Source organism: Chelmon rostratus, chromosome 11 (assembly GCF_017976325.1).
Source record: "Chelmon rostratus isolate fCheRos1 chromosome 11, fCheRos1.pri, whole genome shotgun sequence".
In the NCBI taxonomy this organism is placed as follows: Eukaryota; Metazoa; Chordata; class Actinopteri; order Chaetodontiformes; family Chaetodontidae; genus Chelmon; species Chelmon rostratus.
Genome location: NC_055668.1, coordinates 25500374 through 25517196, shown reverse-complemented (window position 1 = coordinate 25517196; position 16823 = coordinate 25500374). Strand labels below are relative to the sequence as shown.

General features: G+C 40.0%; 1 protein-coding gene across 1 annotated transcript in view; it reads left to right on the top strand.

The window, feature by feature from the left end:
* LOC121614025 (kinesin-like protein KIF20B) overlaps positions 1 to 16823 on the top strand; it is a 54150-nt gene that overhangs the window by 21508 nt on the left and 15819 nt on the right. Inside the window, exons 28-30 of the mRNA XM_041947789.1 lie at positions 1964 to 2089; positions 3094 to 3201; positions 4632 to 4841. Of these exons, the coding sequence (XP_041803723.1) occupies positions 1964 to 2089; positions 3094 to 3201; positions 4632 to 4841 (444 nt within the window). The remainder of the gene's footprint in view (positions 1 to 1963; positions 2090 to 3093; positions 3202 to 4631; positions 4842 to 16823) is intronic.

The following is a 16823-nucleotide window of genomic DNA, read 5'->3' as shown; positions in this document are numbered from 1 at the left end:
CTCATCTTAAAGCATTACATCTACTTGAGTTAAAGGTGAGATGGATGAGGAAGGTTAAAGAAGGTTGTTTAAGACACAAGTGACTATTTCAAAATATGAGTGAGCAGGATAAGTGATGTCTCTGATGTCTTAGTCAGATAACATTCTTCTTGTACATAAAGTCCTTAGGCTTTTTTCGATTTTTAAACCGTTGGTAACAAAAACTAAAAAAGGTTGCTGCTCTCCTGCGTTTGAAACGTCCTAGTATGTTTAACCTCTGAAGACACTCCAATTACTGATGTCAGAGCAATTGGTTCTCATCATCCGTCAAGGCAAAACACCTGCTGTGACATTATTGATCGGGGTTTAGCCAGAGGTGAAACTTAAGTGAAAGGTTGAACCTTCAGAGTGCACTGCATCAACAGTTTTCTGCCCCATTTCATTCACTGTTGATTTACCTTTTAGATGGGATTTACTGGGACAGCAGAAGCCTATTGTTGTGCTGGCATGGAGGCTGAAAAGCATCTGTCAAACAGCAACATTACTGAAGCCCTCAAGAAGGGAGGGAGGGAAAGAAGGGTCAAACTTCTACAGATAAAGATAAATAGGAATTCCTTGCTCTTTTTATCAATGGGTTTCTGTAATGTTACCAGCAAAGTCTTAGTGCAGAGATTCTTTCAGTTTTGTCAGTTAGAGATTTGTGTTTCTAGTTTGACTTGTTCCTTTCCCTTTCTGGTGAATCAGCATTAACATGGCGCTGTATCTCAGGATTTTGCATTTTGCTCTCTCACATTTTTGTTCTCATAGAGCTTTTGTGTGGTTTTCAAAATAACATAATTTCTTGCATTGTGACCAGACAGCCTCCCTAGGACAGCTACAGAACAGACAGCGTGAAGGGTAGGCTGTAACGATTCACCAAATTAAACTGATGCCACGCTCAATGTCTCATATGACATATTGATTGAATTAAAAATTTGTATTAGGCAAAACTTTGGAGGGAATTGCAGCTAATTTTATGCAGGCGTTTCTATCAGAACAACCACAAATGACATGAAGGATACTCAGTAAGTCTAAAAGAGTACAAAACCTCATGCAGCAGGGAAATATCCAAACTGCAGTGCTCATCATACAAAGACTATTGAAAGAATGTATTCTTTTTTTTTAATCAACAGGAAAGAGTTCAAATAGGATGCTGCCATGTTCCTCAAAATTCACTCTAAATCTGAAGGTCATGTTGACTCAGATTCATGCACAAAGAATACTTTTTGCAACCAGTGGTTAAAAAAGGCATTTTATCACACTGCATAATATTTTATACTGATTATTCATGTTTTAGACGTAGCTGGGTTAAGATGTTGAACTGCTGGCTAGTTTAATATGAATGTATTGAATTAGGCTTTATAGGGCGATGCTTCTTGTATTCTCTTCTCCTCATTTATGTAAATGGCGGCTTGCTTGTTTTGATATCAGGCAGTCCAGTGCAGAAACATCAGTCACTACGAGGACTGGGTGTTGAACCTTAATAGTTCTTGAGTACAGAACTATATCTGCTGTATCAGATTGTTAGTATTGGTGTTATTGTGAAGGTTTAATTAATGATTCTTTTGAGGCAATTTTTTTTCTCCCTACAAATGAGCTGTACATTGTCCCTGATCAACAGCTTTGTGTAGAAAAGGGATTTTTTTTATCACAGTATGTTTGTATATCCAATATGCATGACGAAGTGTTAAAGAATAATTAGTGCTTTGTCCTTAATTTTGAGTTGCATATTTCTTTTAATTTTGGTGATGCAAAGCAGCTTTCTAGTCCAAAAACAATGATTTGAGATTCCTCACTATTGGTTGCTTGTAAAGTCTGAATAGGTCTTTTCATCTGATTTTCAAATGCATTAATGGTTTGAAGCTCTGGAATACATTTTTGTTGAAAAGCATGCAATCAAAATTGACAGAAATCATCTTCAGTGCCCATGAACTTCCTGTTACAGAGTGGTGATAGTGGTGTCGGCGTGGAAGAGATGCAGGCTGCCCTGTCTGAGAGGGACGCAGAGATCCTACGACTGAAGGATGCGCTCAAGGCCTCATCAGCCAAACAGGAGGACACGGTGGCACAGGTCAGTCTTAAGAAATACTGCACTAAAAGATGGCCTTTTTATTATCAAAGAACAATCCCTGCCTCAAAACCACTCCTGCATCATGACGAACTTCTGTGGTGTCCATCCAAATTCTCGCTGTGTTCCAAACAGCAGCAAAGTGAGATACATACACACTGAAAGTGATTGTATTTTCTGTTTTGAATCCACAGCTTTATAGCTATTGTTTGTACTTGAAGTGAAAGATGCCTGTGGTTTGGAGGATGGCAGGCAGCAGCATAGTTTTGCTGTTTTATATTGAAATCTCTTCTTGCTGATGTTTGTTTTTCCATTTGTGCTTGGCTCACGAGTGAACACGTCAGAGCGCGCAGGACAGATATGGTTGAAGTATGGTCGTTGCTTGGTGTTTTAGTCTGAATCCTTGTTTTTCATTTTCTTTTTAAAGCTTCTGTCAAAAATTGTTTGTGCTTTTTTACGCAGTGAGAATGTGACTGTGAATATAATGAAAGAGAGGAACAGAATTCATGGATTACACTCAAAGCACGAAGTTACATGTCAGTGACACGGAAAATGTGATAGCCCGCTGGGCAATCACCTTCACTTTATTTATTCATAGTTTGTCCTCAGGTGTTCTCCATCTTCAAAGTGAACAAAAATGTGGACAGCAGACCACAGACTGTTACTTTGACTTGGATCTTTTTGAATTTCTTATTTTGAACTTGAGTACAGCTTAACCACAAGGTAGAACGAGGCTTGCTCGTCTTTAACCTTTGTCAATTTAACAGCAACTGCATGTAAGAAATGCTCTGCTCCAGAAACAGGAGACACACTTTAGAATACATGTGATACTGTTCTTTGTTTTCTGTACAGCTTGGTCAATCTCAAATCCCCCAATAGTTGCTTTGGTTGCAACAGGCATATAAATGTATCATCAAATAATACATGAAATATATCAACATGTTTTGTATTTTATACTTCTAATCATGATTTATGTTATTTTCAATGTCTTGCTCTTCCTTTGACAGAATATAAAGAATGAGAGTCCTGCTGTATTGGAAGGGAAACCCAAGAGTGAAACCATGAAAGGGAAGGCACGAGGAACGAGGGATACCAGAGCGTCTGTCAGCAGTCAGGTCAGCTCATGAGATGTCATTAAGATGGGTCTATAGCAGGGCCTCTCAAACTTATTACTCAATAGTAAAACTGAGAGTTTTAAACTTTTATTAAACTTTTTATTATTATTATTATAATTTTAAAACCACAATTTATTGTCTGCTTTTTTCGTCAGCACTGTGACATGCTGATATTATGACAGTTAGTTCTTAATATGATTGGTAATGGTCTAGCAGTTAACATTAACAGTATAGGTGAATCTAGCTGTATTGTCTTCTTCTGTTCCTCTTAGCAGGTAGCGGTTAGCATTAGCTAAATGGTAGCATCGGAACGGTATTGTCTTCCTCTGTTGTTCTTAGTGGTTAGCATTAGCATTAGCTAAATGGTAGCATCGGTACTGGCCACTACGTGGAACATCTCTGGGTCAGGTGAACGTGGCAGTGCTGTTTGGATTGTGTAGGAGCAGTGTGAACTGGCACTAGGGGGGGTGACTCTGGGACGCCGGAGTTCACCGCCTAGCCTCCTGGAGGTGTAGTGGGACTAAGTAGGCGAAACACTGTTGAAGGGAGGTATCCACCTGATGACCCCCAGAGACGTGTTAGGAATCACTGCTCTTTGGCAGGTATAGAGGCAGATTAGGGCTCCAAGGTTCTTCACTGAGAATGAATCCTCTTTTTGAGCACAAGTATCTTGTGTTTAAATTAACTTAATGATGTCGGTGCTGTCTCATCTTCCACCAATAAAAAAAAAAACCCTCACAAAAACCTTCTTCGTTCATCTTTCCCCTGTTCCAACAATCACCAGCAACTATGGTTTGGTTGAAATAAACCTTTAATTCACCGAAATTGTAGAGGAGGATGTACGGAAGAGAAACAGCATGCAGAGACGGAATCTTTTTACATGTAACTCCAACATTATGACATTAAGACGTCAACAGATTGTCCCAGTTTAGGTGCAGCCATTCACAACAGGTGTGCACATTTCTGCTTTAAGATGTGGTCAGATTAATTCTTGTGCCTTAACAGGGCAATGAAGACAAACCTGCATCAAGCAATTTTGAAATCTGTTAATTTAATTCAAGACCTCCAGAACAGTACCAACTGAATTACTTTGCTATATTTTCTTGTCTTCTTTCTTGCAGTTTTTTTTATACTTGATTATGCCATGAAGGCTTTGTTGTGCAGGATCTTTTACAAGACACATAAGCACATAAGCATTTCAGAGGTTGCCAGTGATGAGTGGGCAGTCAACGTTTGGCAGCCTGAACCCTTTCGGATGCTATGTTGCTCAGCAACCGTTACATAGGTGTAGATACTTCGGCTGCTCTGGCAACTGACCTCAGCACCTCATATGACCAGGCAGACCAGCCTTCATCCTCAACCCAGACACATTTCTCTCCCGAGTGACCATGAAGTGACCCTTCACCCTAAAATCATGTGTGGCCCCACAGGGATCAGCTGGCTGTCCGTCAGTGCTGGACTCCTCCGAGATTTCCACAGAGAACGGCAGGACGAGCCGCTTCCCCCAGCCAGAGCTAGAGATCTCCTTCAGCCCTCTGCAGCCAAATCGGATGGCTCTGCGACGGCAGGGAGAGGAGAACGCTGTCACCGTCAAAATCACCCGCTCAGCACGCAAGAGGAAGAGTGGGGAGATGGACAAGGTAGGAACCAATCAAACAAAAGCAGCTCATCCACACATTCACCAGGTGTTGAAACATTTTTCATATTTAAACTAAAATTAATGAAAATTATGAATTAGTAAATTCATCTTTTTGGTGGTTTAAATATTGGTTTGATTTTAAACTTTCTCATGTCTTTGCCCTTTGTGGATATATTTCCCACCATATTTACAAAAAAATTGGTGCATGTGAAAACATCCCTCTGTATGAATCTATGTTTGTACAGCATGTTCCCCCTCTAGGTTCCCTAAAAATAAATCCCTCCTAGAAAAGAAAAAAAAAACAACTGTGCATTATGAGATGAGCTCTTTTTGTTAGTCTTTCACACAATGCAGAAAATGTCACTGTGAAACCTTTCCCTCAGCCCCGATCAATCCAGCACCTGTAGTGCAGGATTGTTTTACTAGTTACTTCTGTTACAGCCGTTGTGTTCCAACCAATGTATGCAATGAGGTTGTCATTACAAGATCTGTGGTTCTGAATCTGGCAGGAGGTCCTAATTTCTTGTAATTCCTCCTTTGTCTTTGTCATCCTTCTGTTTACTTTTGGCAGACTGCAGACAGCTCCTGCACGACACACTAAATTCAACAACAATCACCCAAGTGTGTTGTCTACCTTATAGAACACTTCTGAAAAATGTTTTCTTGTGTGTGTAAAGATTCAAACTGTAACAAACAGCTCTCTTGTAGCCAGATGTAACATGTAGTCCAGTTATGACTGGAGACTACTCTCACAATGTTTGGTCTATTGTGAGCACATCCACATCCAAACTCCAGCTGCTATCAGGTTGTCCAGTCCTGCATGTCCCTGAAGGGAAACATACTCTTTAGACTTGTTCTTGTCTTAACTGCTGCTTTAACATTTTGGGCTGTTAACAAATGTTGTAGATTCAAATATATAATTGTTAGACATTCGATTGTGAGATCTGTGGGATCCTGGGAGCCCAGTTTAGTGGTGTGTGTGTGTGTGTGTGTGTGTGTGTGTGTGTGTGTGTGTGTGTGTGTGTGTGTGTGTGTGTGTGTGTGTGTGTGTGTGTGTGTGTGTGTGTTAAATCTGTAGGCAGCCTGGATGAGCCACGCATTGGGTGGCCTGGGTCATGATAGTTAACATTCTGATTAATAGCAGGTGGGTTTTGGGTAGGTGTGCAGCAGGGTAACTTGACTGATTATTCAAGGTCACACGCAGTCCAGGTTCATACAGTGACATTGTTGTACAGCAGCTGTCCTCCTGATAAATCCTGGGCTCCATCAGTGCTGTCTAAAAAATTCATCTCAGAAGCTAAAAGTTTAATTCTGTTTGCTCTGGGGAGTTTCCTCTCTTCTGTCTGTTTTCAACTGCATTCTTTAGTGCTGGGGCTTAAATGCTTCCCGTTATTTTGCAGTGACATATAAAATGACTGAGAGCGGCCTCTATCAGTACAACACACAGAAATCACATGAAAAGCCTGTGCTGCTTGACATAATTTAAAAGGCATTATGGCCTACAGGGACCAGTAGAGGATTCAGATCTCTAAATCTGAGAAAATAATTTATGCGTGCATGCAGATTTGGATGACATCAGAGCCAGTCCGCAGATCCCTAGTGTTTGTGTATGTCTGGTGCAAACATCGACCCACCGGTGGATAGCCTTCTGCGATCAACTTGTCAAATGGAAAAAATGTACCCACATTTGGCCTTTGGTGGATGTTGATTTCGGACCCTGCTTGCATTGCAACACAGTGGCCTTTGATTGTAATCCTCAGAACTGGGATGGATACATTTAATTGTCCTTCCTCACCATCAGATGACAGATTTTTGTTGTTACTACAGAGATTTTTCTTTCACTCAACACTTGTCATTTGTTGCAGCATTTGTTTTGATGTAGCAGATCTCCCCGCTCATGCAAACATGGCAGAATTGTTGTCACGTAAATGAGATCACATACAGCCCTGAGCTGTGTTTAAATTAATCAAAAAGTCAAAGATAAGAGGGTAGAAAAGTTTCTGTCAAAAAGCACCATCACTAAACATCATACATATAATAAATACTTACTAAACACGTTCAATAGAAAATGCATTCAGTTTTATCTAGTGGCTTTTCTTTTATACTGTCGTCCTCACCAGCAGCGTTATGCAGTTCCCAGAAGCTCAACGAATGCAGTTTGTATCATGTGTAGGCAATGTGTGACTAGTATAAGTAACAAGGTCAACGAGCCAATCCCATCTGTGCATTTGGAAACGGATTCCAGAGTCTTCATCTTGTGAACTGGTCGATACCACAGCTGTTCTGTGAAACAAATTGCAAGTCACACGTTGTCTTGAAAAGTAATCCCAGAACAAACCAAAAAGGCTCCATGGAAACGAGAGCAGACTGTGATACTTGTATAGAACATTGAAGCTACACTGGAGGGTGAACAGGGTAAAAGTTGTTTTCAGGACACCTTTGCACTGGAGTTTAATAAAATGCAGGGGAGGAGGAGGAGGTGTTTTGAGTAATGCGAGGGAACTAGGCTAAAGCCTCTGTTACATTTTGCTCCCAGCGGCTTGTAGCGCTAATATGTACATATACACAACTCAGAGAGAAACAGGTATTATACAATACAAAGCCTATTTAATGTACACATATACAAACCCATGTACATTATTTTACAGAAAAGACTCCAGTGTGTCAGCACTGAAATTGTATAATTCTAACTGTGACAACATATGTCACAATTATAGTGCATATACAGCGTGATGGAGATATTTATTATTGTGTCATGTGTACTCTGCAAAGCTGGCATGGGTTAAGTAGACATCACAAATTAATAAATACCACATACAGAGTAAAATGAATAAACTTTGTAGACCACCTTTGTTAGAAAAATTGCTGCTCAAAGTGTTACAACAAAGAAATCACATGCGTCAAATGAGTTTTATGAAAAAAAAACAAAGAATTAATATAAAACGGATAAAAAATGACTGTACAATAAGAGAGTCAAAACCATAATAATAATAAAAATAAGATGAAAAGTAAGGATGAAAAAAGAAGAATCAAAGGTCCAAAACTATTTTCTTCTTTTACTACAGTCGCAATCAGTAATTTGAAACTTAATAGGCAAGAACTCATGTGCACACTCTACCAATCAGCTCCTCTGAAGCAAATGAGCATACCAGAGTCTCCCAATTTTCCCAGACACAGATTCACCCCTGGTCCTGATTAGCCGAAATAAGTCTATTTCAGCTTACCCCAGAACGTCTTCCCATGGGTTGAACCTCACTGTGGATATTATCTGTGTCGGGCACAGCCAGAACGTGCCCGAGAGAAAAACACCTTGTGGTGCAGTGGGGGTTAAAAACAAAACACACACACACAAAGTCCTAGCATAAGATAGAAAATAAAACCCCATGAACAGTGGTAACAAAATAAAGTTAAGAGTACACAGAATGCATAAAATAAAGTAGCATACCACACTTTAAAGGAAGCACTGCAATGCATAAGACTATGTCAAAGCTCAACTGTTTCAGTCCAGCAAGTTTAAGTGAAAAGAAAAGTTTTTAGCTTTCTTTTAAGAATATTCAGCAAGCTGCTTCCCTAATATGTATCGATTGTGTGTTCTAGAGCTTTGGGACGTAATTGGCCAAAGCTACATCCCAGATTTTCTTTCAGCTGTTGCTGGAAACCTCCAGCAAACCAGCAGCAGATGATTGCAGTGTTCCTGACGGCAAATGACGTCATGACCTCAAAGACTGACGTCAAAACTTTCTCCCTTTCATGTATGTTTGAAACCAGTTTAGCACATAGTCAGGTAGACCAACCAACTTCTGAAGACCATTGATGAAGACACCATGGTCAGTCGTGTCATCCTGTAATGTAATATGGTTTCATCTTTTTTACAGAATATGCAAATATAAAGAGAACCAACACATGGAATTTTCGTAATCAGTCTTTATCAGACCTTTATATTTACAACAAAATAACAGAAAAGAAAATGTGACTTCTACCAAATCATAAAGCTGCATTAATCTAATTTATGTCCTGAACATATTACAATCTGCAAATATCAGTCAGTAGAATTATAAATTATAAAATCATACAACTTTATTCTCTAAATAAACAAGGTGTAACCTCTTATTCATTTCATACATACATGTCCTTACTTTTGAATTTAACAGCATGTTTTCAAACTTGTTTGAAGGGGGCTTTTATTGCTTTTATTGGTGTTAACATTACACAAGTTATTCCAGTATGTGTAGAATATAGAGTAGATTCAATGTAAGCTGTACGATATGCATAGTAAAAGCACTCAAATCCATTTATCATCCACACATGGGTGACAGAAAACATTCTCATTAATCATAAATACCACTTACAAGAAGAAACACATACACTCACTTCAGTGACAGCACACACACACACACACACACACACACACACACACACACACACACACACACACACACACACACACACTCCCCTCCGAGAACACATTGAACCAGCCTCCCGCTCAGAGGAATAACAGGTCAAGTACAGTTCACTTGTCGCGGCTCGTACGGCGACTCTATGTCAAAAAATTTTTACTTTTTTCTTTGTGTTTTTGACAAACAAATACATCTTATTGTGCTTTTGGAAAAATGAAAAAAATGCAAAAGATAATTTTCCAGAATAACACCTACTCAATATGTCTTCTCATTGGCTTTATGAAGTCACAATGTAAAATGTCCAAACATATGAAAACCGAGGTATCTCTGAGCAAATACACGAGGCCAGTGTCAGTGTTTTCCTGCTTCTTCTTTCATTTCGTTCTCTAGATTGTGAATTTCATAAATGATCAGAAAATCCTTCCACTCTGTGGTTCCAAATAGATCTACAGTAAAGCATTTTTGCTTGCACAGTAATGTTATATGTACTCAGCAGTTATACAGTCTTGGCTGCATGTTGCTTGTCTTGTGAATTAAATTTTTTTCTGAAGTGGTAGTGTTCCTGGGACGTGCTGAAATATTCTGATTTCTAAGACATGAAAATAGCTTGTGCCTGTAATTCTTGCTTGCACATGCTCAGGGTTTTAACTTTAATACTGAAAATGGTACTTTAATAGCATCTGCACTGTGAGCCATCATTGAGTAGACAATTTTGTGCAGGGCAAACCAGAATAACAAAGTGATGATGTAAAGATGATATCCTAAGGACAAATACAGGACACTGTCATTTACTCAGTAGTCAAGGATGAGATGATCTGTGAGTGTAGCAGCTTACAAGTAGTGACTTGCTGAATGCTGCAGGCTACAAGCCTGGGCTTTTCATTTCATGTGTTGTCAGTAGACAGCGCTGCACATGGTTAAGTTGGAAACAAGGGTTTGTCTTGCATTTTTCTTTTTTATATGATTAAAGTATAAACAAGCTCTCAAAACACATCAGCAATCTTAAATGCTGCACTGATGCAGCACCTACACGTGGCATTAATTTCTGTCAGAGTTGAATAATTTATTGACCTCCAGTCAATTCATATTGTGTTGAGTTTTATTGTGTTGTCCTTTTGTAATTTCCTGCAAAAATGTACAAGTTGGCTGGAACTAAAGCACAAAAAAAGCTCAAGTAGTTATTGAAATTTTTGTTTTGCACACACAAATGTAATGCAGTGCATCACAAAGGCTCACAAATCAGTTTGACACCCTCGCTCAGGGACTTGTTGGCAATATTTTGACACCAATCTTCACACCTTCACCGACAACAACAAACTTCCCCGAATAACTTTTTTGTTGCCAAGGGCAAGGGTATGACTGTTGTGCAGATGTTATCAGAATATAGCTCGCAATGTTGAAAATAGTAAAACTGACAAAGCTGACTAAAGTTAAAATGTACCTGTTCTTGTAGAAGAAAATGTTGTTTGCAATGATTTAGCAGACAAACAATTTGGTAGAACAAAGATGCTCATACATGTCATCAGATCAAAACCCAGCTGGAATTGAACATAACAGCAGTTTTGTTCTGGGTTTTTTATTTAGGTAAAGCATCTAAATCTCCTTAAACAAGCTCTATATTTTAATTTTTTTTCTATAATATTCAAACTTTTAATTTGTCCTAGAAAATATACTGTCAGCCTTGCCCTCTGGAGTGTTGTGTAAAACCTGATGACCTTAACACTTGAAACGTGTCAATAAATAATGCTACATTTCATTAAAATAAAACTGTTGTGGTGCGAACGTTTAAGTGTACAAATAGTGAAAGATGTGCATTTTGATTGCAGCAGTCAGCTAATGTCGCCTTATATATTTCTGTAACAAAGTAACCAAAAACGTAATTACTGATTTTGTATAAATGTTCTTCAGACTCTGTTTCCCAGATGCCTTTTGACACTGCATTCATCTCCACTCTACTGAAAGTGAACCTTGCTGAATAAAAGATGAAGATCATTTTAAGGTGACACCAAGAGGAAAACTATTTAGAAGATGAATTAGGCAACTTTGAGATGCAGCAACTTAAAACATGCTGCTCACTGAAGTTTTTGATCAGCAGTTTGCATAAATGGAGCAGAGAATCATTTGACATTTTACAATAACTCCGACACGATAGCAGTTTCCAATACTAAGACAACGCTTTTACTTGATATCGTGCTTTAAGGAAGAATTGTTTGTGCCCTTTTTTCATTGAACAAAACAAAGTCCTCAAATCTTAAATGTTGTCTAAACACAAGCAGCTGTACAGGAATTTGTTTAACTAAAATAGTCTAAAATCTGTAAACCTGTGATTCAAATCTGCGATTAAAGAAAATTAAACAACAAAATTTTCCTTGATTAAGGTAAACAACACAAGTATGCATTCAACCTGGGGCCACAGACACAATTTGTAGGTTTGTATTGAGTCAATATTTACATGCCAAACCTGAAGTGGAGAAGAATGTTCATGTGTAATGTAGTTTTGAGTAGCCTTTTCTCACATTTAGGAATAGCTGTTTTATTTTAAGGTGGTACTGATGCAAAATTAGGAACATTTAGCAAGAGAATGAGTTGACAAAAACATTCTATCATAAGGAAAGTAGAGGAATTAAAACAGTTCTGTTAGTTTGCCAAGCTCTGGTTGGTTTTATTGTTTTGCAGAACTTTGACAAGAAAGGAAGGAAACCTGATGCGGCACATCTCATTCCTTAATACTGTAGAACCACCAGTCGTGAGAGCTGTGTGAAGGCGTGTTAGCGATGTGCCTACATGCTCTGAAAAGATCATTAGCTGGCACATATTAGGCGACGTTCATGTAACAAGTACTTCCTCAGTGTAGCTAGCCTCTTTGGACGCTGCTGGTATGACGACATTTCTCTTTTGATACTAGCAGTGGGAGTACTTATACAGGGGTGAAAGCTCTGAGATGAAACCCCAAAGTAATTCCACTAATGACTGCAGTACTGCTGACTGAGCTGGGTTAAAGAGAGAGAACTGGAACAGAAACGGAGGATAGGGAGGTGTAATGAAAAGCCCACAAAAAGATGTAGGCGTTTGTGTTGAGGAGCAGTTCTACAGCACATCCAAAGCCATCTGATGTTACATCAGATTTTATTCTGGGGATTCTGGGCACTTCAGTCAACATTTAAGAACAGAAACACATCCCTTTAAAAAGGAAGCAGGGCAGTAAAAAAAAGGGCTGAGACCGGAAGGCGGGAGACCCAGACAAATTCTGTGGCTATAAGGATATTTTTTGTCATCCATAAATGTACGACAGCACGTGAAAAACTTTTGCATGTAAAATCCCAAATGTTTCAGCAATCTCCAACTACTGGAATTAAAGGATAACTTTCGTTTTTTACAACCTGGACCTTATTTGTAGCATTAAATACGCCCATTTACTCACCCAGACAACTTTGGTGGCATTTGGAGTCGTTTTGAAGAAATTAGCCCCAGAGGAGCGGCGCGTATATCCGTATAATGCGAGTAGCCGGCGGTCGGCTAGTTTAGCTGTAGTTTGGCACAGCTATGGTTCGTTCTTGCGTATTCGTAGCCGACCGCCGCAGAGTCAGCCGTGTTGTGGCCGGCTGCTCGCAGCGCCCGGCGTTCGGTAATGACATCATCCACGTCAGAGGTAGTTGTCTAGAGACACTGGATGTTGATAACATGCCACCATGGGCTCAGAGGGGAATAGCACCAGCATATCATAACAAAATATTGGAATATGAACGAGTTTTGCCGCAGATTATGCGTTATATAGAGGCTGCGCATGGATGCCCCGAGTACTCGCATTATACGGATATACGCGCCGCTCCTCTGGGGCTAATTTCTTCAAAACGACTCCAAATGCCACCAAAGTTGTCTGGGTGAGTAAATTGGCGTATTTAATGCTACAAATAAGGTCCAGGTTGTTATCATTTAAAGGACAATCTAAACATTGGTTTTGCATTCATTACATTTTTTTAAACCTTGAAAAAAAAATCTTGATATAGATGGTCTGTGTTTTTGTTTTTGAACCCCCCCCCCCCCCCCTCCTTTTTGTACACTTTGTTCTACAACCAATATCTCTGTTCATGCTGCTGCAATGACCCAATTTCCACTTGGAACGCAATGGAGTCTACCTCCATGTGAACATATGTGAAAAATGATGCTGTTGTTTGAAGTGTCAAGGACCATGAGAGTCATGAGAGTGTCAACACATAAATGACCCTGTCAGCTTTCATACTGCGGCGGGCCAAAAAAAGGAGGTTGAAGTAGTGTTTTGTGCCCAACAGTAGAGAGGGGATAGAATAAGGTACAGAGAAAACAAAAGGGGGAAGATGAGTTTTAAACCGAGAGAGAAATGGGCCAAAATAAATTGAGGAAAAGAGTGCAGAGGGAGGTGGAGGCTGCACAGAAAGAATAAATTGAGAGAGATTGGCTGAGGGTTAGAGGGGGGAAATGCCAGCCGGGGAGGAAGAAAGTGAAATGAAACAAGACAGGGAGGAAGGACAGGCAGAGAAAGACGACAGAGGGACCACTGGAGTGGAGAGGAGGATTGGAGGAAAAGAGGAGAAAGCAGGGTGGAAAGAGGGGAAGGAAAAGATAAAAGTGGCAGGCAAGCAGAGTTGAAGCAAGGATGGGGGGGTTAGATGGCAAGATGAAAGAGGAGGGATTTGTGCGTAGGGTGGTTGGAATAGGAGCAGAGAATAAAAAGCAATGGAGGAGGGTAAAACGAGAGCAGAGGAAGCTGACGCGGTGACAGTTGCTGCTGAGAGTTTAGATCTGAGCGGAGTCTAACTGTGCAGCCTGTACTTAATGTACACATCCATTAACATGACTTCTCCTTCATGTTCTCACACACACACAGTCACTTTTTGAAATGAAGATGTGTATACTTACTGTACCACAAGCAACCCATCAACTTGTCTTATTGTCAGGAGACAATATAGCCTGTAATTATTACCTCTCAAACACATAGTGCCATGTTAATGTACCGTTAGGAAATAAGACATAGGACGTGTGGATTACCTGCACAGTAATGTATTTATACACTCTTTCTTTTGACATTGCCTGCAGTTATTACATGTAGAAAACCTTCCAAAATCTAAGGTGTGCAGATATGTTGCCTGTTTGCATCATTACATGTATACACACCACACGGTATGAAGTGACACAGCCTGTATTTACTGAAAGTTATCATCCCCATTCACACAGCATGTAATTGATCGCAGCGAGCACTCTCTGTCCCTCTCCCACTCCAGTTTACAGCCTGTAATCGAGGCTTTCTGCACCAGTCGTCATCACCCAGGCCCAGTGGAGAAATTACTGCTAAACGTATACTGAAACTGCCAGGCAAGACAAAAACACTATTCTGATGATTTACCCTGGGAGGTTTTGTATTTGGAATTTTTAATAACGTCACCAGTTGGAAGACCAGACCCCCACCCCCAAAATTTAAGAATGGACTGAAACCGCGAGCATGGTTCCCATGACCTCCTCGCAATAATGTAATGCGTTTATTCTCAGTATTGCTTGAGGATATCAGACATGCAGCACATTTGCCAGAGGCCATTTCAGATCATCTGAAATTGACCTGTGGAGCACATCTCTACCGCATCCCTTCACTCCATCTCTCTCACTGCAGGTCTGTCTGCCAGCAGGATCTTGGCCTATCCTTGATCCAGCCAAGAGGCAGCAGGAGCACAGACAGAGAGTGGGTTCACCACTGATTAATGGGACGACACTAAACAGGGCCGCAGAGAGGTCAGGGACAGAGCGAGAGTCAGGAACAGACAGACAAGCAGCGATGTCCTCAAAGCCTTCATCCAAAATTGCATATTTGCATTTTCTTTTTTTCTGTCTATCGCTCGGTCTCGCTCTTTAGCTATTTATTAATTGGTTAGAGTGGATGAGTATTTATGGTGCGTGAGTTTCTGTTTGGCAGCGGTTGTGATGCATCAAAACAAATGTGGAAGAAAGGGGAAAGTGATTGAGGAGAATAAACCAAAATAACTGCTCAAGTTGATTATCTTCAGTACCTTTGACTTAGCAGTTACAAGTGGGATTTCGTGGATTTGTTTGCTGCTACATCAGTTATTCTTGATTGATGATCTGAGTATAAGGTCTTTGAATATCAGACCGTATGGGTTGGACTGTTAGACATCATACAACAGCAATTGGGACAAAAGCCTTTCATCAAAGATCCATGTGATTATAATATATGTGATATATATGATCATATTCAAACTGCTGCAGATAAATGTCCTTTTACATTTAAACAATTATTACTTTTTGATCATCTCATTTAGGGGAGCGACTGTGAAGGAGAGCTTCTCAGTTTTAAGCAGGTTAGTGTGGATGTGTTGAATAAAGAAAACATCCTTCAACTGAACTACCTGGATGCAAGCATGTGTCCTCTGGTGTCCAGTCACAGTAAATCAGAGGGGTTCAAGGGTTCACAAAGATGATTAAGTCCCAAAGAAATGAAAAAGATGAGCATTTATTCTAATTTATCCTGAAAGATGTTGCAGCCAGTGTTTGTTAAAATTCAAATGCTTTTGGCTGTTTAGACAGGATGTACAGGCCAGCCACTGCTGATTGGTTGACATGAGTCAGTTCCAGTGGTCCAAATGTTCTTGGTTCTGGTACACATGGAGGGAACTGTGGAAAAGTAGTCGTATGTAAGATGTTATAGCGTTGGTTCGAAGCAGTGTAAACGGGAGCACACACCATCTGCCTCGAGAGAGTGAGAGGAAGCACATGGGGCTTTGTGTTTTTTAATAGGATTTGGAGACAAGGCATACATGATAACTTGTAGCTACATAGACAAGACATGGACAAAGTCATATTCGTTGTCGGTGTTAGGATAAACCTGCCCTTTAACCGCTCGATAGATTTTTAGGTAATGGTGGTGTCGTTTTGAACAGGCTTTGCTTTCTTTGTGTACACTGCAAGAGGACAGTATTACAATGACCTCAATACTACAAAAAATACTGCCTTTTCAGCACAAATAATCCATTCAGCACTATTGGGACAAAACTGAAAAAGGCCACAGAAGACGCAGACAAGCCACCATTTAAATCTGAATATTCTTCCACTGCTTCTATTTTGATTGTGTTTTTTTTTCTCCCCCTTCAATAAGTTCCTCATGACACTTCAATAGCTATGTCTTGTGGTTTTGTCACAGAAGGCAGCGGGGTGTATACACATGCACATACAGATACGACCAAACTGTGATATAAACACATACTGTAAGCACATGCATATTAACGTGCTCCCTCTGTGACTCCAAAATACACCCTCTGTGAACGGCACAAAATTTATAAGAGCAATATGAGTCTCCAAACACACAGAGAGCTGGCTGTTTCCCACACTGAACATGAATGCAGATACTTGGGGTCCAACAGAATCAGACAGAGAGACTCATGGTAGCACAAGTGGCGCTTGGTATCTAATCCTATCAGGACCTGAACTATATAAACTTTTAATGCTTCCTGTTAAAGTGACAAGAAGCATTAAAAGTGCCTTCATCTTTATCCAACTGGATAGATACATGCGTTGCTTCATACATTTTTGTGTACCACTTCTCT